This window comes from Oncorhynchus gorbuscha, linkage group LG05 (assembly GCF_021184085.1).
Source record: "Oncorhynchus gorbuscha isolate QuinsamMale2020 ecotype Even-year linkage group LG05, OgorEven_v1.0, whole genome shotgun sequence".
Classification (NCBI taxonomy): Eukaryota; Metazoa; Chordata; class Actinopteri; order Salmoniformes; family Salmonidae; genus Oncorhynchus; species Oncorhynchus gorbuscha.
Window position 1 is genome coordinate 4,591,344 of NC_060177.1, and position 26,046 is coordinate 4,617,389.

General features: G+C 47.5%; 2 protein-coding genes across 2 annotated transcripts in view; both read left to right on the forward strand.

Moving 5' to 3' along the window:
- LOC124035375 (G patch domain-containing protein 1-like) overlaps positions 1-26,046 on the forward strand; it is a 91,069-nt gene that overhangs the window by 43,884 nt on the left and 21,139 nt on the right. The gene's annotated exons all lie outside the window — the stretch shown is intronic.
- LOC124035376 (WD repeat-containing protein 88-like) lies at positions 2,571-24,078 on the forward strand. Its single transcript, XM_046348836.1, has 6 exons — positions 2,571-2,811; positions 7,537-7,647; positions 8,082-8,170; positions 14,945-15,008; positions 16,634-16,652; positions 23,945-24,078. Exons 1-6 carry the CDS (start codon positions 2,695-2,697, stop codon positions 24,076-24,078), a joined length of 534 nt encoding a protein of 177 aa, XP_046204792.1. The 5' UTR covers positions 2,571-2,694.

Below are 26,046 nucleotides of genomic sequence, written 5' to 3' on the forward strand. Positions count from 1 at the left end.
AGACTCAAACAAAGAAACAAGATTATCAGGCGTCACTTCTGGAGGAAACCTGGCACGGTGAAGCATGGGGGTGGCAGCATCCCTACGGTGAAGCATGGTGGTGGCAGCAACATGCTGTGGGTTTTTCAGCGGCAGGGACTGGGAGACGAGACGGCATCTAGGGAAAGATGAACGGAGCAAAGTACAGAGAGATCCTTGAGAAACTGCTCCAGAGTGGGGCGAAGGTTCACTTTCCAACAGAACGACACTAAGCACACAGCCAAGACAACGCAGGAGTGGTTTTGGGACAAGTCTCAATGTCCTTGAGTGGCCCGGACTTGAACCTAATCAAACATCTCTGGAGAAACCTGAAAATAGCTTTGCTGCGATGCTCCCCATCCAACCTGACAGAGCTTGAGAGGATCTGCAGAGAAGAATGGGAGACACTCCCCAAATACAGGTGTACCAAGCTTGTAGCGTCATACCCAAGAAGACTCAAGACTGTAATCGCTGCCAAAGGTGCTTCAACAAAATACTGAGTAAAGGGTCTTGAATACTTATGTAAATGTGATATTTCAGATTTTTTAATTTTTTATACATTTGCAAAAATTCCTAAAAACATTTGTCAAAATGTGGTATTTCATGTAAATTGATTACACACACAGTTGAAGTTTACATACACCTTAGCCAAATATATTTAAATTCAGTTTATCACAATTCCTGACATTTAATCCAAGGAAAAATTCCCTGTTTTAGGTCAATTCCACTTTATTTTAAGAATGTGAAATGTCAGTATAATAGTAGATAGAATGATTTATTTCAACTTTTATTTATTTCATCATATTTCCAGTGGGTCAGATGTTTAGATACACTCAATTAGTATTTGGTAGCATTGCCTTCAAATTGTTTAACTTGGGTCAAACGTTTCGGGTAGCCTTCCACAAGCTTCCCACAATAAGTTGGGTCAATTTTGATCCATTCCTCCTGACAGAGCTGGTGTAACTGAGTCAGGTTTGTAGGCCTCCTTGCTCGCACAAGCTTTTTCAGTTCTGCCCACAAATTTTCTATAGGATTGAGGTCAGGGCTTTCTGATGGCCACTCCAATACCTTGACTTTGTTGTCCTTAAGCCATTTTGCAACAACTTTGTAAGTATGCTTGGGGTCATTATCCATTTGGAAGACCCATTTGCGACCAAGCTTGAACTTCCTGACTGATGTCTTGAGACGTTGCTTCAATATATCCACATCATTTTCCATTCTCATGATGCCATCTATTTTGTGAAGTGCACCAGTCCCTCCTGCAGCAAAGCACCCCCACAACATGATGCTGCCACCGCCGTGCTTCACGGTTGGGATGTTGTTCTTCGGCTCGCAAGCCTCCCCCTTTTTCCTCCAAACATAACGATGGTCATTATGGCCAAACAGTTCTATTTTTGTTTCATCAGACCAGAGGACATTTCTTCAAAAAGTACGATCTTTGTCCCCATGTGCAGTTGCAAACCGTAGTCTTGCTTTTCTATGGCGGTTTTGGAGCAGTGGCTTCTTCCTTGCTGAGCGGCCTTTCAGGTTATGTCGATATAGGACTCGTTTTACTGTGGATATAGATACTTTTGTACCTGTTTCCTCCAGCATCTTCACAAGGTCCTTTGCTGTTGTTCTGGGATTGATTTGCACTTTTAGCACCAAAGTACGTTCATCTCTAGGAGACAGAACGCGTCTCCTTCCTGAGCGGTATGACGGCTGCGTGGTCCCATGGTGTTTTTACTTGTGTACTATTGATGAATGTGGTACATTCAGGCGTTATTTTTCTGAGATCTTGGCTGATTTCTTTTGATTTTCCCATGATGTCGACAAAGTGGCACTAAGTTTGAAGGTAGGCCTTGAAATACATCCATAGGTACACCTCGAATGGACTCAAATGATGTCAATTAGCCTATCAGAAGCTTCTAAAGCCATGACATCATTTTCTGGAATTTTCCAATGTGTGTAAAGACACAGTCAAATTAGTGTATGTAGACTTCTGACCCAATGGAATTGTGATACAGTGAATTATAAGTGAAATAATCTGTCTGTATACAAAAGTGACTTGTGTCATGCACAAAGTAGACGTCCCAACCGACTTGCCAAGACTATAGTTTGTTAACAAGAAATGTGTGGAGTGGTTGAAAAACGAGTTTTAATGATTTCCAACCTAAGAGTATGTAAACTTCCGACTTTCAACTGTATGTATGTGTAACCGATGTGAAATGGCTAGCTCGTTAGCGGTGGTGCGCGCTAATAGCGTTTCAATTGGTTACGTCACTCGCTCTGAGACCTGAAGTGGTTGTGATGGGTGACGACGCTTCGTGGGTTTCAGTTGTTGATGTGTGCAGAGGGTCCCTGGTTCGAGCCCCGGGTAGTGACCAGGGTGACGGAAGAAAGTAATACTGTTGTATATGTATGTATATATTAAAAATAAAAATAAAATGTCATTACATTTAAAAAAAATCTCTGTCCCCCCCGTGTGTGTAGTCTTGCACGTTTCAGATTGTTATCCATCTCAGTCACACCAAACTCAGTGCTCCTGATGTCTGGCCGTCGCTATGGGAACGCAAACTTTAGGACAACATTGGCTTCTCTGACTGACTGGTTTGGTACATTAGCTAGAGCCTTTTTACCCCCCAAAAAACAATGAAATACCAAACGTAGTGAAATACATTTAGTTCCCTGGACTAAATGACGGGGAGAAATATCGACCCTTTGTCACTTGATGAGACCATTGATGAAGGGAAAGAGGAGAAGGATGTGGAGAAGAGGAGAGCCTCGGTGTGGGAACATCAGGAGCTCGCCCAGGTATTTTTAGTTTATTTTTTATTCATGCTTCATGCTTATAGCTACTTCCCTGTAAACTGTTTTTGCCCATGTCTCAGGTAGCTAGCTGACCAGGTCTCAGGTAGCTAGCTGTCCAGGTCTCAGTTAGCTAGCTGCCCAGGTCTCAGTTAGCTACCTGCCCAGGTCTCAGTTAGCTAGCTGACCAGGTCTGTTGATAAAAGGATATGTAGAAGGGTGAGCCGGTTAAGGATCGATTCAGACAAGGTGGTAGATTGTACGACAAGCGACAGATTTATTCAGAGTGAGAATATCTGGTACACATATATACGGCTCTCCCATTCGCTCGCACAGAACAGCAGGAAAAAGAGAAAGAGTGAACCGTTACAATACAATTTATACAAAACAGAAAGTAGGTTGATTCTGGGAGATCGGATCTTTGGATTGGTTCAGCTGGGCCTTCCGTCTGTAGTCTTCCGCCATTGGCTCAGCTGGGCCGTCCGTCACTCTCGAATCCCGCCGTCACATCCGTTCAGCTAAAGGGGACTGTGTGTGTGCTGGATGGGGGTGTGTGTGCGTGAGTTATCCTGTAGGGGGCCCCACATCCTTTACTGTGAGTTATAGCCATGCATTTAGCAGTAGGCTGATCACTTGCATAAGAGAATAGCAATTCTTTACAGGTCTCAGTTAGCTAGCTGCCCAGGTCTCAGTTAGCTAGCTGCCCAGGTATCAGTTAGCTAGCTGCCCAGGTATCAGGTAGCTAGCTGACCAGGTCTCAGCTAGCTAGCTGCCCAGGTATCAGCTAGCTAGCTGACCAGGTCTCAGCTAGCTAGCTGCCCAGGTCTCAGCTAGCTAGCTCCCCAGGTCTCAGTTAGCTAGCTGCCCAGGTCTCAGCTAGCTAGCTGCCCAGGTCTCAGTTAGCTAGCTGCCCAGGTCTCAGCTAGCTAGCTGCCCAGGTATCAGCTAGCTAGCTGACCAGATCTCAGTTAGCTAGCTGCCCAGCTATCAGCTAGCTAGCTGACCAGGTCTCAGTTAGCTAGCTGACCAGGTATCAGTTAGCTAGCAGCCCAGGTATCAGGTAGCTAGCTGCCCAGGTCTCAGTTAGCTAGCTGACCAGGTATCAGTTAGCTAGCAGCCCAGGTATCAGGTAGCTAGCTGCCCAGGTCTCAGCTAGCTAGCTGCCCAGGTCTCAGCTAGCTAGCTGACCAGGTATCAGTTAGCTAGTGTTGATAAAAGGGTATGTATAAGGGTGAGCCGGTTAAGGATCGATTCAGACAAGGTGGTAGATTGTACGACAAGCGACAGATTTATTCAGAGTGAGAATATCTGGTACACGTATATACGGCTCTCCCATTCGCTCGCACAGAACAGCAGGAAAAAGAGAAAGAGTGAACCGTTACAATACAATTTATACAAAACAGAAAGTAGGTTGATTCTGGGAGATCGGATCTTTGGATTGGTTCAGCTGGGCCTTCCGTCTGTAGTCTTCCGCCATTGGCTCAGCTGGGCCGTCCGTCACTCTCGAATCCCGCCGTCACATCCGTTCAGCTAAAGGGGACTGTGTGTGTGCTGGATGGGGGTGTGTGTGCGTGAGTTATCCTGTAGGGGGCCCCACATCCTTTACTGTGAGTTATAGCCATGCATTTAGCAGTAGGCTGATCACTTGCATAAGAGAATAGCAATTCTTTACACTAGCTGCCCAGATCTCAGTTAGCTAGCTGTCCAGGTCTCAGTTAGCTAGCTGCCCAGGTATCAGCTAGCTAGCTGACCAGGTCTCAGTTAGCTAGCTGACCAGGTCTCAGTTAGCTAGCTGCCCAGGTATCAGTTAGCTAGCTGCCTAGGTATCAGTTAGCTAGCTGCCCAGGTAGCAGGTAGCTAGCTGCCCAGGTAGCAGGTAGCTAGCTGCCGAGGTATCAGTTAGCTAGCTGCCCAGGTCTCAGTTAGCTAGCTGCCCAGGTAGCAGGTAGCTAGCTGCCCAGGTCTCAGCTAGCTAGCTGCCCAGGTCTCAGCTAGCTAGCTGCCCAGGTGTCAGTTAGCTAGCTTCCCAGGTATCAGTTAGCTAGCTGCCCAGGTATCAGTTAGCTAGCTGCCGAGGTATCAGTTAGCTAGCTGCCCAGGTCTCAGTTAGCTAGCTGCCCAGGTAACAGGTAGCTAGCTGCCCAGGGATCAGTTAGCTAGCTGCCCAGGTATCAGTTAGCTAGCTGCCCAGATCTCAGTTAGCTAGCTGCCCAGGTATCAGTTAGCTAGCAGTCCAGGTAGCAGTTAGCTAGCTGCCGAGGTATCAGTTAGCTAGCTGCCTAGGTCTCAGTTAGCTAGCTGCCCAGGTAACAGGTAGCAGGTAGCTAGCTGCCGAGGTATCAGTTAGCTAGCTGCCTAGGTCTCAGTTAGCTAGCAGCCCAGGTAACAGGTAGCTAGCTGCCCAGGTAGCAGGTAGCTAGCTGCCGAGGTATCAGTTAGCTAGCTGCCTAGGTCTCAGTTAGCTAGCAGCCCAGGTAACAGGTAGCTAGCTGCCTAGGTAGCAGGTAGCTAGCTGCCGAGGTATCAGTTAGCTAGCTGCCTAGGTCTCAGTTAGCTAGCAGCCCAGGTAACAGGTAGCTAGCTGCCCAGGGATCAGTTAGCTAGCTGCCCAGGTATCAGTTAGCTAGCAGCCCAGGTCTCAGTTAGCTAGCTGACCAGGTATCAGTTAGCTAGCAGCCCAGGTATCAGGTAGCTAGCTGCCGAGGTATCAGTTAGCTAGCTGCCTAGGTCTCAGTTAGCTAGCAGCCCAGGTAACAGGTAGCTAGCTGCCCAGGTCTCAGTTAGCTAGCTGCCCAGGTAACAGGTAGCTAGCTGCCCAGGGATCAGTTAGCTAGCTGCCCAGGTATCAGTTAGCTAGCTGCCCAGGTAGCAGGTAGCTAGCTGCCGAGGTATCAGTTAGCTAGCTGCCTAGGTCTCAGTTAGCTAGCAGCCCAGGTAACAGGTAGCTAGCTGCCCAGGTAGCAGGTAGCTAGCTGCCGAGGTATCAGTTAGCTAGCTGCCTAGGTCTCAGTTAGCTAGCAGCCCAGGTAACAGGTAGCTAGCTGCCCAGGTAGCAGGTAGCTAGCTGCCGAGGTATCAGTTAGCTAGCTGCCTAGGTCTCAGTTAGCTAGCAGCCCAGGTAGCAGGTAGCTAGCTGCCCAGGTATCAGGTAGCTAGCTGCCCAGGTAACAGGTAGCAGGTAGCTAGCTGCCCAGGTAACAGGTAGCAGGTAGATAGCTGCCCAGGTATCAGGTAGCTAGCTGCCCAGGTAACAGGTAGCAGGTAGCAGGTAGCTAGCTGCCCAGGTAACAGGTAGCAGGTAGCTAGCTGCCCAGGTAGCAGGTAGCTAGCTGGGTAGAGAGGGGATGAGTTGAATAGCCTTCATGTTTACAGCTACTTCCCTGTAAACTGTTTTTAAAACGTCAATGAGTGATTGGTCAGCTAATAGTTAACGTTAGCAAGTCAAGCTAACAGCTATCCACATAGCTATACATAATTAATGGTGTTGCACCTGTGTCATAACACTGATGAATCATGGCAACTTAGCCTACTAGACAGCAAGCTTTTAACTGAAAACAGTTTCCTTCAAACATGGAAACACTTGAGTGCCAGTCTGTTTGTGCTATCATGCCCAACTCCTTACCACTCATGACAAACATGCTTGTCTTGACAATGAGTTGTTGGCAAGAGCACAAACAGATCTGGGCCCAGGCTAGGAAACGCTGCGTGAAAAGCCCTCCTGCTATACATCTGGCTGGTGGCCAAAGCATAGCAATTATGACCAAGACATCTCAACAGATGGGTCATTAATTAAGGTGTCGTTTTAGAACAGAAAGAACAGACCTCGGCTATTGTCTTAAATGTTGATGATTAACATTATCATTACTGCGATGCTTTAGTCGTGTTCAAAACATATATAAGTGACTTTGTTGTGCTTTGACAATACAATTTTAGATAGTTTCAGATGATCTGGACATGATGTGTGAAAAATGCTAATATCAGTAAGAGATGTTAGACAGGGCTTGATTCTCGGTGCCTCTTCAGATTCCCATCATGGTGTAATGGAGACATGAAATGGGGCTTGATTCCCCGTGCCTCTTCAGACCCACATCATGGTGGAATGGAGACATGAAATGGGGCTTGATTCTCCGTGCCTCTTCAGACCCCCATCATGATGTAATGGAGACATGAAATGGGGCTTGATTCTCCGTGCCTCTTCAGACCCCCATCATGGTGTAATGGAGATGTGAGACAGGGCTTGATTCCCCGTGCCTCTTCAGACCCACATCATGGTGTAATGGAGACATGAAATGGGGCTTGATTCTCCGTGCCTCTTCAGATTCCCATCATGGTGTAATGGAGACATGAAATGGGGCTTGATTCTCCGTGCCTCTTCAGACCCCCATCATGGTGTAATGGAGATGTGAGACAGGGCTTGATTCCCCGTGCCTCTTCAGACCCACATCATGGTGTAATGGAGACATGAAATGGGGCTTGATTCTCCGTGCCTCTTCAGATTCCCATCATGGTGTAATGGAGACATGAAATGGGGCTTGATTCTCGGTGCCTTTTCAGACCCCCAACATGGTGTAATGAAGATGTGAGACAGGGCTTGATTCTCCGTGCCTCTTCAGATTCGCATCATGGTGTAATGGAGATGTTAGACAGGGCTTGATTCTCGGTGCCTCTTCAGACCCCCATCATGGTGTAATGGAGATGTTAGACAGGGCTTGATTCTCCGTGCCTCTTCAGATTCCCATCAAGGTGCTGAGGGGTCACACAGATGCTGTCACCGGCTGCCACTTCTGCTTTGACGACACCAAAGTCCTGACCAGCTCCCAGGACAAGACGGCCGCTCTGTGGGTAGGTCCACCAAACACAGGTCCACCAAACACTAGGACTGCTTCCCAAATGGAACACTACTTATAACCACTATTCACTATATATTGCACTACTTATAACCACTATTCCCTATATATTGCACTACTTATAACCACTATTCCCTATATAGTGCACTACTTCTGACCACTAATCCCTATATAGTGCACTACTTCTGACCACTAATCCCTATATAGTGCACTACTTCTGACCACTAATCCCTATATAGTGCACTACTTCTGACCAAGGCCTATCGGTATGAACCTGAACTATATGATATATCTGTGGCCTAAATAGCACACATTCCCAATATAGTGCACTACTTCTGACCAAGGCCTATAGGGCTCTGGTCAAGAGTAGTGCACTCTGTAGGGAATAGGGTGCCATTAGGGCCACACATTGTATGTCTGCTTCTGAAGGACACGGAGAGTGGCGCCGCGCTGTTGGTGTTTGAGAGAGGACATCTGTCCAACATCTCTGAGTGTGCCTTGATCCCTGACAAGAAAAGGTGAGTTGTCAGTGTGTTCCCATCGCCTACCCTTCTCCAGGAGTGTACACTCGTACACTCCAAACATATTCCCAACACCAGAGGGGGAGTGTACAAGGGCACACTTTGGGAGAAGGGTAGATCATCAGAATGGAGCCTTGCTGTTATCAGAATGGACCACAGAAGCCCTTGTCTCTTTGTTGTGACTAGTGATTTATACATGAGTTATCCTCAAATATCACATCCCACATATCTGGGTATAGGGCTGGTTATAGGGCTGGTATAGGGCTGGGTATAGGGCTGGGTATAGGGCTGGGAATAGGGCTGGTTATAGGGCTGGGGATAGGGCTGGGGATAGGGCTGGTTATAGGGCTGGGAATAGGGCTGGTTATAGGGCTGGGTATAGGGCTGGGTATAGGGCTGGGTATAGGGCTGGGAATAGGGCTGGTTATAGGGCTGGGGATAGGGCTGGGGATAGGGCTGGTTATAGGGCTGGGGATAGGGCTGGGTATAGGGCTGGGAATAGGGCTGGTTATAGGGCTGGGGATAGGGCTGGGGATAGGGCTGGTTATAGGGCTGGGTATAGGGCTGGGTATAGGGCTGGGTATAGGGCTGGGTATAGGGCTGGGTATAGGGCTGGTTATAGGGCTGGTTATAGGGCTGGGAATAGGGCTGGTTATAGGGCTGGGTATAGGGCTGGGTATAGGGCTGGGTATAGGGCTGGGAATAGGGCTGGTTATAGGGCTGGGGATAGGGCTGGGGATAGGGCTGGTTATAGGGCTGGGGATAGGGCTGGGTATAGGGCTGGGAATAGGGCTGGTTATAGGGCTGGGGATAGGGCTGGGGATAGGGCTGGTTATAGGGCTGGGTATAGGGCTGGGTATAGGGCTGGGTATAGGGCTGGGTATAGGGCTGGTTATAGGGCTGGGTATAGGGCTGGGGATAGGGCTGGGGATAGGGCTGGGGATAGGGCTGGTTATAGGGCTGGGAATAGGGCTGGTTATAGGGCTGGTTATAGGGCTGGGTATAGGGCTGGGTATAGGGCTGGGGATAGGGCTGGGGATAGGGCTGGGTATAGGGCTGGGGATAGGGCTGGGGATAGGGCTGGTTATAGGGCTGGGTATAGGGCTGGTTATAGGGCTGGTTATAGGGCTGGTTATAGGGCTGGTTATAGGGCTGGTTATAGGGCTGGTTATAGGGCTGGGTATAGGGCTGGGGATAGGGCTGGGAATAGGGCTGGGTATAGGGCTGGTTATAGGGCTGGGTATAGGGCTGGTTATAGGGCTGGGTATAGGGCTGGGGATAGGGCTGGGTATAGGGCTGGGTATAGGGCTGGGTATAGGGCTGGGTATAGGGCTGGGTATAGGGCTGGGTATAGGGCTGGGTATAGGGCTGGTTATAGGGCTGGTTATAGGGCTGGTTATAGGGCTGGTTATAGGGCTGGTCATAGGGCTGGGGATAGGGCTGGGGATAGGGCTGGTTATAGGGCTGGGGATAGGGCTGGTTATAGGGCTGGTTATAGGGCTGGTCATAGGGCTGGGGATAGGGCTGGGGATAGGGCTGGGTATAGGGCTGGGTATAGGGCTGGTTATAGGGCTGGTTATAGGGCTGGGTATAGGGCTGGGTATAGGGCTGGGTATAGGGCTGGTTATAGGGCTGGGAATAGGGCTGGGTATAGGGCTGGTTATAGGGCTGGTTATAGGGCTGGGTATAGGGCTGGGTATAGGGCTGGTTATAGGGCTGGGTATAGGGCTGGGTATAGGGCTGGGTATAGGGCTGGTTATAGGGCTGGTTATAGGGCTGGGTATAGGGCTGGGTATAGGGCTGGGTATAGGGCTGGTTATAGGGCTGGGAATAGGGCTGGGTATAGGGCTGGGTATAGGGCTGGGTATAGGGCTGGTTATAGGGCTGGTTATAGGGCTGGGTATAGGGCTGGGTATAGGGCTGGGTATAGGGCTGGTTATAGGGCTGGGAATAGGGCTGGGTATAGGGCTGGGTATAGGGCTGGGAATAGGGCTGGGTATAGGGCTGGGTATAGGGCTGGGAATAGGGCTGGGTATAGGGCTGGGTATAGGGCTGGGTATAGGGCTGGGAATAGGGCTGGGTATAGGGCTGGGTATAGGGCTGGGTATAGGGCTGGGGATAGGGCTGGGAATAGGGCTGGTTATAGGGCTGGGGATAGGGCTGGGGATAGGGCTGGGTATAGGGCTGGGGATAGGGCTGGGAATAGGGCTGGTTATAGGGCTGGGTATAGGGCTGGGGATAGGGCTGGGAATAGGGCTGGGTATAGGGCTGGGGATAGGGCTGGGAATAGGGCTGGGGATAGGGCTGGGTATAGGGCTGGGTATAGGGCTGGGTATAGGGCTGGGTATAGGGCTGGGTATAGGGCTGGGGATAGGGCTGGGGATAGGGCTGGGAATAGGGCTGGGTATAGGGCTGGGTATAGGGCTGGGTATAGGGCTGGGGATAGGGCTGGGAATAGGGCTGGGGATAGGGCTGGGAATAGGGCTGGTTATAGGGCTGGGTATAGGGCTGGGGATAGGGCTGGGAATAGGGCTGGTTATAGGGCTGGGTATAGGGCTGGTTATAGGGATTGGAATAGGGCTGGTTATAGGGATTGGAATAGGGCTGGTTATAGGGCTGGGTATAGGGCTGGGAATAGGGCTGGGTATAGGGCTGGGTATAGGGCTGGGGATAGGGCTGGTCATAGGGCTGGGTATAGGGCTGGGAATAGGGCTGGGTATAGGGCTGGTTATAGGGCTGGGTATAGGGCTGGGTATAGGGCTGGTTATAGGGCTGGTTATAGGGCTGGGTATAGGGCTGGGGATAGGGCTGGTTATAGGGCTGGGGATAGGGCTGGTTATAGGGCTGGGTATAGGGCTGGGTATAGGGCTGGGGATAGGGCTGGGGATAGGGCTGGGGATAGGGCTGGGAATAGGGCTGGTTATAGGGCTGGGGATAGGGCTGGTTATAGGGCTGGGGATAGGGCTGGTCATAGGGCTGGGGATAGGGCTGGGGGTAGGGCTGGGGATAGGGCTGGGAATAGGGCTGGTTATAGGGCTGGGGATAGGGCTGGTTATAGGGCTGGTTATAGGGCTGGGGTATAGGGCTGGTTATAGGGCTGGGTATAGGGCTGGGTATAGGGCTGGTTATAGGGCTGGTTATAGGGCTGGGAATAGGGCTGGGTATAGGGCTGGGGTATAGGGCTGGGTATAGGGCTGGGAATAGGGCTGGGTATAGGGCTGGTCATAGGGCTGGGGATAGGGCTGGGTATAGGGCTGGGAATAGGGCTGGGTATAGGGCTGGTTATAGGGCTGGTTATAGGGCTGGGTATAGGGCTGGGTATAGGGCTGGGTATAGGGCTGGTTATAGGGATTGGAATAGGGCTGGGTATAGGGCTGGGTATAGGGCTGGGTATAGGGCTGGTTATAGGGCTGGTTATAGGGCTGGGTATAGGGATTGGAATAGGGCTGGGTATAGGGCTGGTTATAGGGCTGGTTATAGGGCTGGGTATAGGGATTGGAATAGGGCTGGGTATAGGGCTGGTTATAGGGCTGGGGTATAGGGCTGGGGTATAGGGCTGGGAATAGGGCTGGGTATAGGGCTGGGTATAGGGCTGGGTATAGGGCTGGGAATAGGGCTGGGTATAGGGCTGGGTATAGGGCTGGGTATAGGGCTGGGTATAGGGCTGGTTATAGGGCTGGTTATAGGGCTGGGTATAGGGATTGGAATAGGGCTGGGTATAGGGCTGGTTATAGGGCTGGTTATAGGGCTGGGTATAGGGATTGGAATAGGGCTGGGTATAGGGCTGGTTATAGGGCTGGTTATAGGGCTGGGTATAGGGCTGGGAATAGGGCTGGGAATAGGGCTGGGGATAGGGCTGGTTATAGGGCTGGTTATAGGGCTGGGAATAGGGCTGGTTATAGGGCTGGGGATAGGGCTGGGAATAGGGCTGGGAATAGGGCTGGGGATAGGGCTGGTCATAGGGCTGGGGATAGGGCTGGGAATAGGGCTGGGAATAGGGCTGGGGATAGGGCTGGTTATAGGGCTGGTTATAGGGCTGGGTATAGGGCTGGGAATAGGGCTGGGAATAGGGCTGGGGATAGGGCTGGTTATAGGGCTGGGTATAGGGCTGGGGATAGGGCTGGTCATAGGGCTGGGAATAGGGCTGGGGATAGGGCTGGTTATAGGGCTGGGTATAGGGCTGGGTATAGGGCTGGTTATAGGGCTGGGTATAGGGCTGGTTATAGGGCTGGTTATAGGGCTGGTTATAGGGCTGGTTATAGGGCTGGGAATAGGGCTGGTTATAGGGCTGGGAATAGGGCTGGTTATAGGGCTGGGTATAGGGCTGGGTATAGGGCTGGGAATAGGGCTGGTTATAGGGCTGGGTATAGGGCTGGGAATAGGGCTGGTTATAGGGCTGGGGATAGGGCTGGGAATAGGGCTGGGAATAGGGCTGGGGATAGGGCTGGTTATAGGGCTGGTTATAGGGCTGGGAATAGGGCTGGTTATAGGGCTGGGGATAGGGCTGGGAATAGGGCTGGGAATAGGGCTGGGGATAGGGCTGGTCATAGGGCTGGGGATAGGGCTGGGAATAGGGCTGGGAATAGGGCTGGGGATAGGGCTGGTTATAGGGCTGGTTATAGGGCTGGGTATAGGGCTGGGAATAGGGCTGGGAATAGGGCTGGGGATAGGGCTGGTTATAGGGCTGGGTATAGGGCTGGGGATAGGGCTGGGGGCTATAGGGCTGGGGGCTGGTTATGGGTATAGGGCTGGGTATAGGGCTGGTTATAGGGCTGGGGGCTGGTTATAGGGCTGGGTATAGGGCTGGGTATAGGGCTGGGTATAGGGCTGGGGGCTGGGGATAGGGCTGGGTATAGGGCTGGGTATAGGGCTGGGGATAGGGCTGGTTATAGGGCTGGTTATAGGGCTGGGTATAGGGCTGGTTATAGGGCTGGGGATAGGGCTGGTTATAGGGCTGGGAATAGGGCTGGGTATAGGGCTGGGTATAGGGCTGGGTATAGGGCTGGGAATAGGGCTGGGATAGGGCTGGTTATAGGGCTGGGTAGGGCTGGTTATAGGGCTGGGTATAGGGCTGGGGGCTGGGGATAGGGCTGGTTATAGGGCTGGGAATAGGGCTGGGGGCTGGGGATAGGGCTGGTTATAGGGCTGGTTATAGGGCTGGGTATAGGGCTGGGTATAGGGCTGGGGGCTATAGGGCTGGTTATAGGGCTGGGTATAGGGCTGGGGGCTATAGGGCTGGGTATAGGGCTGGTTATAGGGCTGGTTATAGGGCTGGGTATAGGGCTGGGTATAGGGCTGGGTATAGGGCTGGTTATAGGGCTGGGAATAGGGCTGGGTATAGGGCTGGGTATAGGGCTGGGGGCTGGGGCTTATAGGGCTGGTTATAGGGCTATAGGGCTGGGTATAGGGCTGGGATAGGGCTGGGTTATAGGGCTGGGGATATAGGGCTGGGAATAGGGCTGGGATAGGGCTGGGTATAGGGCTGGGGAATAGGGCTGGGTATAGGGCTGGGTATAGGGCTGGGTATAGGGCTGGGAATAGGGCTGGGAATAGGGCTGGGTATAGGGCTGGGTATAGGGCTGGGAATAGGGCTGGGTATAGGGCTGGGAATAGGGCTGGGAATAGGGCTGGGAATAGGGCTGGGGTATAGGGCTGGGTATATATATGTCTTTCTGTCTCCATGGCCAACCCGCAGCACAGCCCTATTAGTGCCATAGGTGCCATAGGTGCCAAGTAGTGCACTATAGGGCTAGGGAATAGGGTGCCATTTTGGACACAACCCTGTCAAGATCTTTTGTTACTTCACACCTTCTTTATTTGCACTGGGTATTGGCAACCTTGGCAACCCTGGTAACCTTAACCCTGGTAACCCTGGCAGAGGAGATGTCCCAGAGGGCAACAGGGAGGGAGGTGATCACACATAGGGAGTCTAGACTCTAGACCTCCGGAATGAAACAGTAACCCTAGTTAATGGGTTACTACTGGGTTTGCTGTTGCACTAGTCTAGTGGCATTGAGGTGATATCTTAAAATAAAACTATATTATGGTATTTGTTTCATTAGTCCATTGTTGACATAGTCACTGCAATCGAGTTTTCAAGACATGTAACTTTCAAAATTCAGAAACCATTCTCTCTCTCCCCCTCCCACTCCCAGGGCTCTCTCTCTCTCTCTCTCTCTCTCTCTCTCTCTCTCTCTCTCTCTCTGGGTCTCTCTCTGGGTATAGGGCTCTCTCTCTCTCTCTCTCTCTCTCTCTGGGAATCTCTCCTCTCTCTCTCTCTCTCTGGTCTATCTCTCTCTCTCTCTCTCTCTCTGGGGATCTGGGGATCTCTCTCTCTCTCTCTCTGGTCTCTCTCTCTCTCTCTAGGGCTCTCTCTCTGTCTCTCTCTGTCTCTCTCTGGGTCTAGGGCTCTCTCTCTCTCCCCCCTCTCTCTCTAGGGCTGGTCTCTCTCTGTCTCTCTCTCCCCACTCCCTCCCTCCCTCTCTCTCTCTCTCTGTCGCTCTCTCTCTCCTCTCTCTGTCTCTCTCTCTCTCTCTCTAGGGCTCTCTCTCTCTCTCTCTCCCTCCCTCCTCTCTCCCTCCCTGGGTCTGTCTCTCTCTGTCGCTCTCTCTCCCCCCCCACTCCCTCCCTCTCTCTCTCTCTCTCTCTCTCTCTCTCTCTCTCTCTCTCTCTCTCTCTCTCTCTCTCTCTCTCCCCTCTCTGTCTCTCTCTCTCCCCCCACTCCCTCCCTCTCCCCCCCTCTCTCTCTCTCTCTCTCTGTCTCTCACCTAGGCTGATTACTGCATCATGGGACAAGACCCTAAATGCATGGGACCTGGAGACTGGCAAGATCATTGTGAGTGAATCAAATAATGAATCTCATCCTCACAATGTGTTGTTGAGACCTATCTGTTACCTCTCTCTCTCTCTCTGTCTCTCTCTCTCTCCCTCTCTGTCGCTCTCTCTCTCTCTGTCTCTCTCTCTCCCTCTCTGTCGCTCTCTCTCTCTCTGTCTCTCTCTCTGTCGCTCTCTCTCTCCCCCATTCCCTCCCTCTCTCTCTCTCTACCTTCTCTCTCTCTCTGTCTGTCTCTCTCCCTCTATCTCTCTCTCTGTCTCTATCTCTCTCTCTCTGTCTCTGTCTCTCTCCCTCTATCTCTCTCTCTGTCTCTATCTCTCTCTCTGTCTCTGTCTCTCTCCCTCTATCTCTCTCTCTGTCTCTCTCTCTCTCTCTCTCTCTCTCTCTCTCTCTCTCTCTCTCTCTCTCTCTCTCTCTCTCTCTATCTCTCTCTCTATCTCTCTCTCTATAGTCTCTCTCTCTCTCTCTCTCTCTCTCTGTCTCTCTCTCTCTCTCTCTCTATCTCTCTCTCCTGGGTATCTCTCTCTTTCCTCTCTCACTCTCTCTCTCTCACTCTCTCCCTCTGTCTCTCTCTCCCTCGCCCTCTCTCCATCTCTCTCCCTCTCTCTCTTTTTAACACTAATGAACATGGTGGATTTTCAGGATGTTTGACTGAATCATAACGCCGGAGAGGGAGTATATAGGGAGTATATAGGGCTGTATATAGGGAGTATATAGGGAGTAGGGCTATAGGGCTGGGAATAGGGCTATATAGGGCTGTATAGAGGGACTATATAGGGGAGTATATAGGGAGTATAGAGGGACTATATAGGGAGTATAGAGGGAGTATAGAGGGAGTATAGAGGGACTATATAGGGAGTATAGAGGGAGTATAGAGGGAGTATAGAGGGGAAGTATATAGGGAGTATATAGGGCTGGTTAGTATAGAGGGAGTATAGAGGAGTATGGGTATAGGGTATATAGGGAGTATAGAGGGAGGTATATAGGGAGTATATAGGGAGTGGTATAGGGAGTATAGAGGGAGTATAGAGGGAGTATATAAGGAGTATATAGGGAGTATAGGGCTGGGAGTATAGAGGGAGTATAGAGGGAGTATAGGGGGAGTATAGAGGGAGTATATAGGGAGTAACTCGGGGGTATATAGGGAGTATAGAGGGAGTATATAGGGAGTATATAGGGAGTATAGAGGGAGTATAGGGGAGTATAGAGGGAGTATAGAGGGAGTATAGAGGGAGTATAGAGGGAGTATAGAGGGAGTATCCACCTCTGGGCTCGCCTCCCTATAGAGGGAGTATAGAGGCTCAGTCAAAAGGTGACTAGCCTGTGTGTTAAATAGTGGGACTGCAGCTCAATCATCATTCCGGAATGCCTGAGAACCCCAGGGAGTATATGGGAATACCTAGGATAGTGAGTATAGAATCTGGGTATATAGTGAAAATATTTAGGGCTGCACTATAGGGAGTAATAGGGTTGTTATAGGTGGCATAGCCTGAATGCACCAAGTTGGAATGCAGCTCTGAATAAGAGTGTCTGCTAAATGACTTAAATGTAAGGGATGTAAATAGGGATGTAAATGGAGTATATAGGGAGTATATAGGTGACATAGCCTGTGTGTTGTTACATAGTGGACTGCAGCTCAGGCTGGTCTCCTGATCATAATAGCCAGAGGAGGGAATATATAGGGAGATATAGTGGAGAATGCTGGGTATAGCCTGATAGGGAGCTGATACAGGGAGTTAGGCTCTTAGGTGGCATCAAAGGTACATCCTAAAGTCATTCAGCAATGGGGGTATAGGGCTATAGGGATATCAGGGCTGAGTATATTGATCTCTATATTGAGTTTACCATTGAGTATATAACGCTATCACTGACACAGCCTGGTAACCCTGTTTAAGTGGATGTCAGGTCAGGCTGGTCTCTGACCTCATTTAAGTCATGTCTAGAGGTAACGGAAGTTTAAGTCATGTCCTAATGGAATGCATCAGCACTGAGTCTCAGCTGATACAGGGATGGCTAATGGTAACATCAAAGGTACTATCCTTTCAAGTCATTCAGCAATGGTTCAGTTTTCAAGACATGTCTATATCAGTAAAATGGTTACTGATCTCTATAAGTCATGATTTTAACCATCACTGAGTCTCAGTTTAAGTCATGTCACTGAGTCTCAGTTTAAGTCATGTCTAATGGTAACATCAGGTCACTGAGTCTCAGTTTAAGTCATGTCTAATGGTAACATCAGTTTAAGTCATGTCTAGTGGTAACATCAGGTCACTGAGTCTCAGTTTAAGTCATGTCTAAGTCATGGTGGTAACTCATCAGGTCACTGAGTCTCAGTTTAAGTCATGTCTAATGGTAACATCAGGTCACTGAGTCTCAGATTAAGTCATGTCTAATGGTAACATCAGGTCAGTCTTAAGTCATGTCTAATGGTAACATCAGTTTAAGTCATGTCTAATGTCTCAGTTTAAGTCATGTCTAGTGGTAACATCAGGTCACTGAGTCTCAGTTTAAGTCATGTCTAATGGTAACATCAGGTCACTGAGTCTCAGTTTAAGTCATGTCTAATGGTAACATCAGTTTACTGAGTCTCAGTCTAATGGTCATGTCTAGTGGTAACATCATGTCTAATGGTAACATCAGTTTAAGTCATGTCTAATGGTAACATCAGTTTAAGTCATGTCTAATGGTAACATCAGTTTCTCAGTTTAGTCATGTCTAATGGTAACATCAGTTTAAGTCATGTCTAATGGTAACGTCAGTTTAAGTCATGTCTAATGGTAACATCAGTTTAAGTCATGTCTAATGGTAACATCAGGTCACTGAGTCTCAGTTTAAGTCATGTCTAATGGTAACATCAGGTCACTGAGTCTCAGTTTAAGTCATGTCTAATGGTAACATCAGGTCACTGAGTCTCAGTTTAAGTCATGTCTAGTGGTAACATCAGGTCACTGAGTCTCAGTTTAAGTCATGTCTAGTGGTAACATCAGGTCACTGAGTCTCAGTTTAAGTCATGTCTAATGGTAACATCAGGTCACTGAGTCTCAGTTTAAGTCATGTCTAATGGTAACATCAGGTCACTGAGTCTCAGTTTAAGTCATGTCTAGTGGTAACATCAGGTCACTGAGTCTCAGTTTAAGTCATGTCTAGTGGTAACGTCAGTTTAAGTCATGTCTAATGGTAACATCAGGTCACTGAGTCTCAGTTTAAGTCATGTCTAGTGGTAACGTCAGTTTAAGTCATGTCTAATGGTAACATCAGGTCACTGAGTCTCAGTTTAAGTCATGTCTAGTGGTAACGTCAGTTTAAGTCATGTCTAATGGTAACATCAGGTCACTGAGTCTCAGTTTAAGTCATGTCTAGTGGTAACATCAGGTCACTGAGTCTCAGTTTAAGTCATGTCTAATCAATCATTTAAGTCATTCTAATGGTAACATCAGGTCACTGAGTATCAGTTTAAGTCATGTCTAGTGGTAACATCAGTTCACTGAGTCTCAGTTTAAGTCATGTCTAGTGGTAACATCAGGTCACTGAGTCTCAGTTTAAGTCATGTCTAATGGTAACATCAGGTAACTGAGTCTCAGTTTAAGTCATGTCTAATGGTAACGTCAGTTTAAGTCATGTCTAATGGTAACATCAGTTTAAGTCATGTCTAATGGTAACATCAGGTCACTGAGTCTCAGAGGCAAGTCATGTCTAGTGGTAAAATCAGGTCACTGAGTCTGTTCTCGTCATGTCTAATGGTATGTCAGTTTAAATTACTTTACTGGATGTCTAATGGTAACATCAGGTCACTGAGTCTCAGTTTAAGTCATGTCTAGTGGTAACATCAGGTCACTGAGTCTCAGTTTAAGTCATGTCTAATCCCTTTACCATGTCTAATGGTAACATCAGGTCACTGAGTCTCAGATTCTCATGTCTAGTGGTAACATCAGGTCACTGAGTTCCAGTTTAAGTCATGTAAATGGTAACGTAAGGTCACTGAGTCTCAGTTTAAGTCATGTCTGTGGTAACATCAGGTCACTGAGTCTCAGTTTAAGACATGTCTAGTGGTAACGCTCAGGTCACTGAGTCTCAGTTTAAGTCATGTCTAATGGTAACATCAGAGTCACTGAGTCTCAGTGTAAGTCAGCTAGTGGTAACATCAGGTCACTGAGTCTCAGTTTAAGTCATGGTTAATGGTAACCCAGTTTAAGTCATTCTAGGGTAACATGAGTGGTCACTGAGTGATATCTGTTTAAGTCACATACTGTCTAGTGGTAACATCAGGTCACTGAGTCTCTCAGTTTAAGTCATGTCTAGTGGTAACATCAGGTCACTGAGTCTCAGTTTAAGTCATGTCTAGTGGTAACGTCAGTTTAAGTCATGTTAGTGGTAACGCAAGGTCACTGAGTCTCAGTATTGAGTCATGTCTAGTGGTAACATCAGGTCACTGAGTCTCAGTTTAAGTCATGTCTAGTGGTAACGGTTTTTAAGTCATGTCTTGTGGTAAGTCAGGTCCTGGTCCAGTTTAAGTCATGTCTAGTGGTAACATCAGGTCACTGAGTCTCAGTTTAAGTCATGTCTAGTGGTAACGTCAGGTCACTGCGTCTCAGTTTAAGTCATGTCTAATGGTAACGTCAGGTCACTGAGTCTCAGATTAAGTCATGTCTAATGGTAACATCAGTTTAAGTCATGTCTAATGGTAACATCAGATCACTGAGTCTCAGTTTAAGTCATGTCTAGTGGTAACGTCAGTTTAAGTCATGTCTAATGGTAACGTCAGGTCACTGAGTCTCAGTTTAAGTCATGTCTAGTGGTAACATCAGGTCACTGAGTCTCAGTTTAAGTCATGTCTAATGGTAACATCAGGTCACTGAGTCTCAGTTTAAGTCATGTCTAATGGTAACGTCAGTTTAAGTCATGTCTAGTGGTAACGGAGAATCACTGAGTCTCAGTTTAAGTCATGTCTAGTGGTAACATCAGGTCATTTTGTCTCAGTTTAAGTCATGTCTAGTGGTAACGCCAGTTTAAGTCATGTCTAGTGGTAACGTCAGGTCACTGAGTCTCAGTTTAAGTCATGTCTAGTGGTAACATCAGGTCACTGAGTCTCAGTTTAAGTCATGTCTAGTGGTAACGTCAGGTCACTGCGTCTCAGTTTAAGTCATGTCTAATGGTAACGTCAGGTCACTGAGTCTCAGATTAAGTCATGTCTAATGGTAACATCAGTTTAAGTCATGTCTAATGGTAACATCAGATCACTGAGTCTCAGTTTAAGTCATGTCTAGTGGTAACGATTTTTTGTTCAGTTTAAGTCATGTCTAATGGTAACGTCAGGTCACTGAGTCTCAGTTTAAGTCATGTGTCATAACATCTTTTCATTGGTCTCAGTAAGTTCATCCTTTCCTGGTAACATCAGTTTAAGTTGTCTAATGGTAAAGTCTCTTTAAGTCTGTCTAATGGTTCTCCTGTTTGTTTAAGTCTTCCCACACCTGTCTAATGGAACATCAGGTCACTGAGTCTCAGTTTTTCATGTCAGGAGATGGTAAGGATCAGGTCACTGAGTCTCAGTTTAAGTCATGTCTAGTGGTAACCAGGTCACTGAGTCTCAGTTCAAGTCATTCTTCTGAGTGGTTTTGCATCAGGTCAGTCTGTTGCTCCAGTTTAAGTCATGTCTTAATGGTAACATCAGGTCACTGGTTCTCAGTTTAAGTCATGTCTAGTGGTAACATCAGGTCACCAGTCTCAGTTTAAGGACAGTCTATGGTATTCATCAGGTCACTGAGTCTCAGTTTTCATGTCTAATGGTAACATCAGCACCTCGGCAGACACAGTTTTTGAGGAATTGTCTGAGTCTCAGTTTAAGTCATGTCTAGTGGTAACATCAGGTCACTGAGTCTCAGTTTAAGTCATGTCTAATGGCAACTGTTTAAGTCATGTTGGATGGAACGTTCCTTTAAGTCCCATGTTTGGTAACATGAGGTCACTGGAGTCTCAGTTTAAGTCATGTCTAATGGTAACGTCAGTTTAAGTCAGGGGTGTCAAACGTACGGGCGTTGTTTTCGGGCCGGAAGCGGCCGTATCTGGAGGTTCTTATCAGCCCGTACTAAGATAATTTGAAAGAGGAAAAATGCATAAAAGACATGGTCTCTAATATTTTGTAATTCGATCCATGCAATTCATGGATTATCCGCCTAGTAACTGGGCGTCTTTCCATCAGAGTAGAAGACAAGCCGCATCACTGAGACAGACTGAAAACAGCAGACGGTATCAATGCGCCATCTGCTGCTTGTTACTTGACGTTGGTAATACCTTGGTCTCTACCTCTCCGCTACACCCTCATTAGCCAAAATGTCGTTATCCAAACGGAGAAAAGTAGATAAGGAGGGGTAGAATTTTCAGCGGAAAAATGGACCACGTCCTATTTATTTACAGGATGCACGGAAAACCTTTGTGCTTGGTGTGTTTGTTACAAGCTTTCGAGCTCATTGAAGGAATATAATATTTTCCTCTTCGAGACTCATCACAGCGAAAAATATGGACCGGATCGGCTTGCAGGACAACTGAGAAGAGATAAGATTAACGAATTGCTGGCGAAGCTCTGAGGAAACAGCAGTGAACTTTCCTCCAGACAGTTGCTGTGTCAGTGAAGCCGGATAAAAGCCAGCTACCTAATTGCTGCTAGCCTTAGCATCCTCCTGTATTGCTGACCAAGTGACTTTCTGTTAAACGATGCATGATTGGCGGGGTCTGAACTTGTATGTCCCAGTTTCCCTTTTTTGCCAATTTAGCCTGTTCCTGGAATACTATAGCAGAGAGGATTTGCTATTTCTATCGGCAGATTTAGACTCAATTGAAACAGAGAGTCAAGTCATTTATTGCATTTTCCGTGCCAATTGACGAGAGCACTGACATCACAGACGTGGCCCAACTGGCCATCTTATTTGAGGTTTTTGATGAGACATTGACTGTTACTGAAGAGTTTTGTTGAGTCCTTGCCGATGGACACCACAACCTGAGGACATTTTCGGGTTCTGTCGTTTTTTCTCTCTGCATTGGACAGAGTTGGAGTGGACTGGTCCCGCGCCGTCAGCCTGGCTACAGACGAGCTCCCATCCATGGTCGGAAAGAAAGCAGGTGCCGCGACAAAGTTCAAAGACAAAGTACAAGCCCTTGTGGAGGAGATCGTTTCTCTTTTCCCTGTATTTTGCACCAGGAGGCATTGTGTTGCAAGTCGCTGAAAATGGACCACGTCATGGAGGTGGTTGTTCGCACTTAAATTTCTCCGGTCCAGAGGTCTGAACCATCGTCAGTTTGACAAACTTCTCAGCGACAGCAACATTTTCCCACTGCCTGTTCCATACCACACTAACCTTCTGAGTCTCTTGCTCATTTTTTTTTAGAAGTTAGCTGAGATGGTTCTATTCGCCGAGGTTTTGTGACCTACTCGCTGTGCTGAGGCATTTCTTTGATCTACGCGTGGAAATCGGACAGTTCATGGAGAAAAAGGCTTTTGGAATTACAATCTCTTTCTACTGGTCCTTGCATTCTTGGTTGATATTATCTGAACACTTGAACAATCTGAACTCAGTGTTCATGGCCTGCATGTTGTCACACAGTTTTCTGACAACATACTGCATTTAAGTTGAAGCTGACTTTGTGGGAGATGCAACTGGCAAATGGCAACCTGCTCATTTCCCCGTCTGAGATGTGTAACCAGACCTGTCACTGAAACTCAAAGACAAAATTGCAGGACTACTGCGGGATTTGAGAAACGTTTTCAGGTCATTTGGTGAACTTGAGACAGAATTTTCAGTTTTCGCTCTAATTTCATCAGTTAAAGCTTCTGATCTGCCTGTAAATTCAGCTAGAGATAATTGATTTGCAGTGATTAGAGTCCCTATTTCTTCCCTGCAGATTTGAAGTCAAATTTGCCTCTGTAGGTCTGGAAGATTTTATCAGTATCTACTACCAGTCTCAGTTTAATTAACATGTCTAATGCTAAAATGTTGTGCATGTTTGGGACAACCTACATTTAGTGAACAAAGGTCACTGAGTCTCAGTTTAAATCATGTCAATGGTAACATCAGGTCACTGAGTCTCAGCACTTAAATGACATTCTGAAAGTCAGCTAGTGGTAACATCACACCTGAGTCTCAGTTTAAGTCATGTCTAAGGTAAAATCATGGTCACTGAGTCTCAGTTTAAGTCATGTCTAGACTGGTAAAATGCTGCACTGAGTCTCAGTTTAAGTCATGTCTAATGGTAATACAGCTCACTGAAGATGAATCATGTCTGTGGTATTTACAAAAGGTCACTGAGTCTCAGTTAGTCAGCAGCTGGTAAAACAAAAGTTGTGTAATGTCATGTCTAATGGTAACATCAGGTCACTGAATTTCAGTATTATTGTCATGTGTATGTATGTTCAGGTCACTGAGTCTCAGTTTTACAGGTCAGGGTAACACTTTCATGACACATTTAAAATCACTGTCTAGTTTGTAAGGTCAGGTCACTGATTTCAGATTTTAAGTCATGTCTAATGGTAACATCAGGTCTTTAAAAGTCATTTAATGGTAACAGTCAGTTACTAAGTTTTCATGTCTAATGGTAACATCAGGTCACTGAGTCTCAGTTTAAGTTGCAATGCATAGTGAATGATAAAAGTTTAAGGTCACATTTGTCTCAGTTTAAGTCATGTCTAATGGTAACGTTTTTAAGTCATGTCAATTAAATTTCAATCTCATTTTCATGTCTAATGTTCACTGTCTTTTTACATGTCTAAAACAGTTTAAGTCATGTCTAATGGTAATTTATAGTTTAGAGTCATGGTATAAGTTTAAGTCATGTCTAATGGTAATCTCCCTAGTTTAAGTCATGTGCTAAATGAGTTTGAACGTGGTTTAAGTCATGTCTAATGGTAACGTCAGTTTAAGTTATGTCTAATGCTGTAATTCCCTCAGATCACCACAAGTCTACGATCACGCGGTGCCGGTTTGATCCTCAGAGTCAGCACGTAGCCAGTGTCTCTGAAGACAGAACCATCAAACTGTGGGACCTGGTCTCCACCCAAACCACACTCTCCATCAACAGGTGAAGATACCACTCATTATATTAGACTTTACACACGGTCCCTGAGATACCACTCATTATATTAGACTTTACACACGGTCCCTGAGATACCACTCATTATATTAGACTTTACACACGGTCCCTGGGATGATAGATACCACTCATTATGTTAGACTTTACACACGGTCCCTGAGATACCACTCATTATATTACACTTTACACACGGTCCCTTTGATGATAGATACCACTCATTATATTAGACTTTACACACAGTCCCTGAGATACCACTCATTATGTTAGACTTTACACACGGTCCCTGAGATACCACTCATTATATTAGACTTTACACACGGTCCCTGGGATGATAGATACCACTCATTATGTTAGACTTTACACACGGTCCCTGAGATACCACTCATTATATTACACTTTACACACGGTCCCTTTGATGATAGATACCACTCATTATATTAGACTTTACACACAGTCCCTGAGATACCACTCATTATGTTAGACTTTACACACGGTCCCTGAGATACCACTCATTATATTAGATTTTACACACGGTCCCTGGGATGATAGATACCACTCATTATGTTAGACTTTACACACGGTCCCTGAGATACCACTCATTATGTTAGACTTTACACACGGTCCCTGAGATACCACTCATTATATTAGACTTTACACACGGTCCCTGGGATGATAGATACCACTCATTATGTTAGACTTTACACACGGTCCCTGAGATACCACTCATTATATTAGACTTTACACACGGTCCCTGAGATACCACTCATTATATTAGACTTTACACACAGTCCCTGGGATGATAGATACCACTCATTATGTTAGGCTTTACACACGGTCCCTGAGATACCACTCATTATATTAGACTTTACACACGGTCCCTGAGATGACCAGATAACATGCTTAGGCTGACCAGAGCATCAGGAACATCATTGACAGCTGTTTTGTTGTTGATGTCATGTCTGACCGCGGACTCATTAAAAACCTCAGATTTGTCAGGTGTTTACACCACGGTGGACTGGGAGAACTCACTGGTCTCATAATGACACCTCAGATCGTTGTGTTTATGGTCCACGGTGGACCGGGTGAACTCACTGGTCTCATAGACACCTCAGATCGTTGTGTTTATGGTCCACGGTGGACTGGGTGAACTCACTGGTCTCATAATGACACCTCAGATCGTTGTGTTTATGGTCCACGGTGGACTGGGAGAACTCACTGGTCTCATAATTACACCTCAGATCGTTGTGTTTACGGTCCACGGTGGACTGGGTGAACTCACTGGTCTCATAATGACACCTCAGATCGTTGTGTTTATGGTCCACGGTGGACTGGGTGAACTCACTGGTCTCATAATGACACCTCAGATCGTTGTGTTTATGGTCCACGGTGGACTGGGTGAACTCACTGGTCTCATAATGACACCTCAGATCGTTGTGTTTATGGTCCACGGTGGACTGGGTGAACTCACTGGTCTCATAATGACACCTCAGATCGTTGTGTTTATGGTCCACGGTGGACTGGGTGAACTCACTGGTCTCATAATGACACCTCAGATCGTTGTGTTTATGGTCCACGGTGGACTGGGTGAACTCACTGGTCTCATAATGACACCTCAGATCGTTGTGTTTACGGTCCACGGTGGACTGGGTGAACTCACTGGTCTCATAATTACACCTCAGATCGTTGTGTTTATGGTCCACGGTGGACTGGGAGAACTCACTGGTCTCATAATGACACCTCAGATCGTTGTGTTTATGGTCCACGGTGGACTGGGTGAACTCACTGGTCTCATAATGACACCTCAGATCGTTGTGTTTATGGTCCACGGTGGACTGGGTGAACTCACTGGTCTCATAATGACACCTCAGATCGTTGTGTTTATGGTCCACGGTGGACTGGGTGAACTCACTGGTCTCATAATGACACCTCAGATCGTTGTGTTTATGGTCCACGGTGGACT

Excerpts from the sequence above, each read along its gene's own strand:
- LOC124035376 (XM_046348836.1), top strand. The coding sequence starts at position 2,695 with ATGACGGGGAGAAATATCGACCCTTTGTCACTTGATGAGACCATTGAT. Across the intron at positions 7,648-8,081 it reads ACAAGACGGCCGCTCTGTGG|GACACGGAGAGTGGCGCCGC; the intron begins GTAGGTCCACCA and ends CTGCTTCTGAAG. Across the intron at positions 8,171-14,944 it reads TTGATCCCTGACAAGAAAAG|GCTGATTACTGCATCATGGG; the intron begins GTGAGTTGTCAG and ends TCTCTCACCTAG.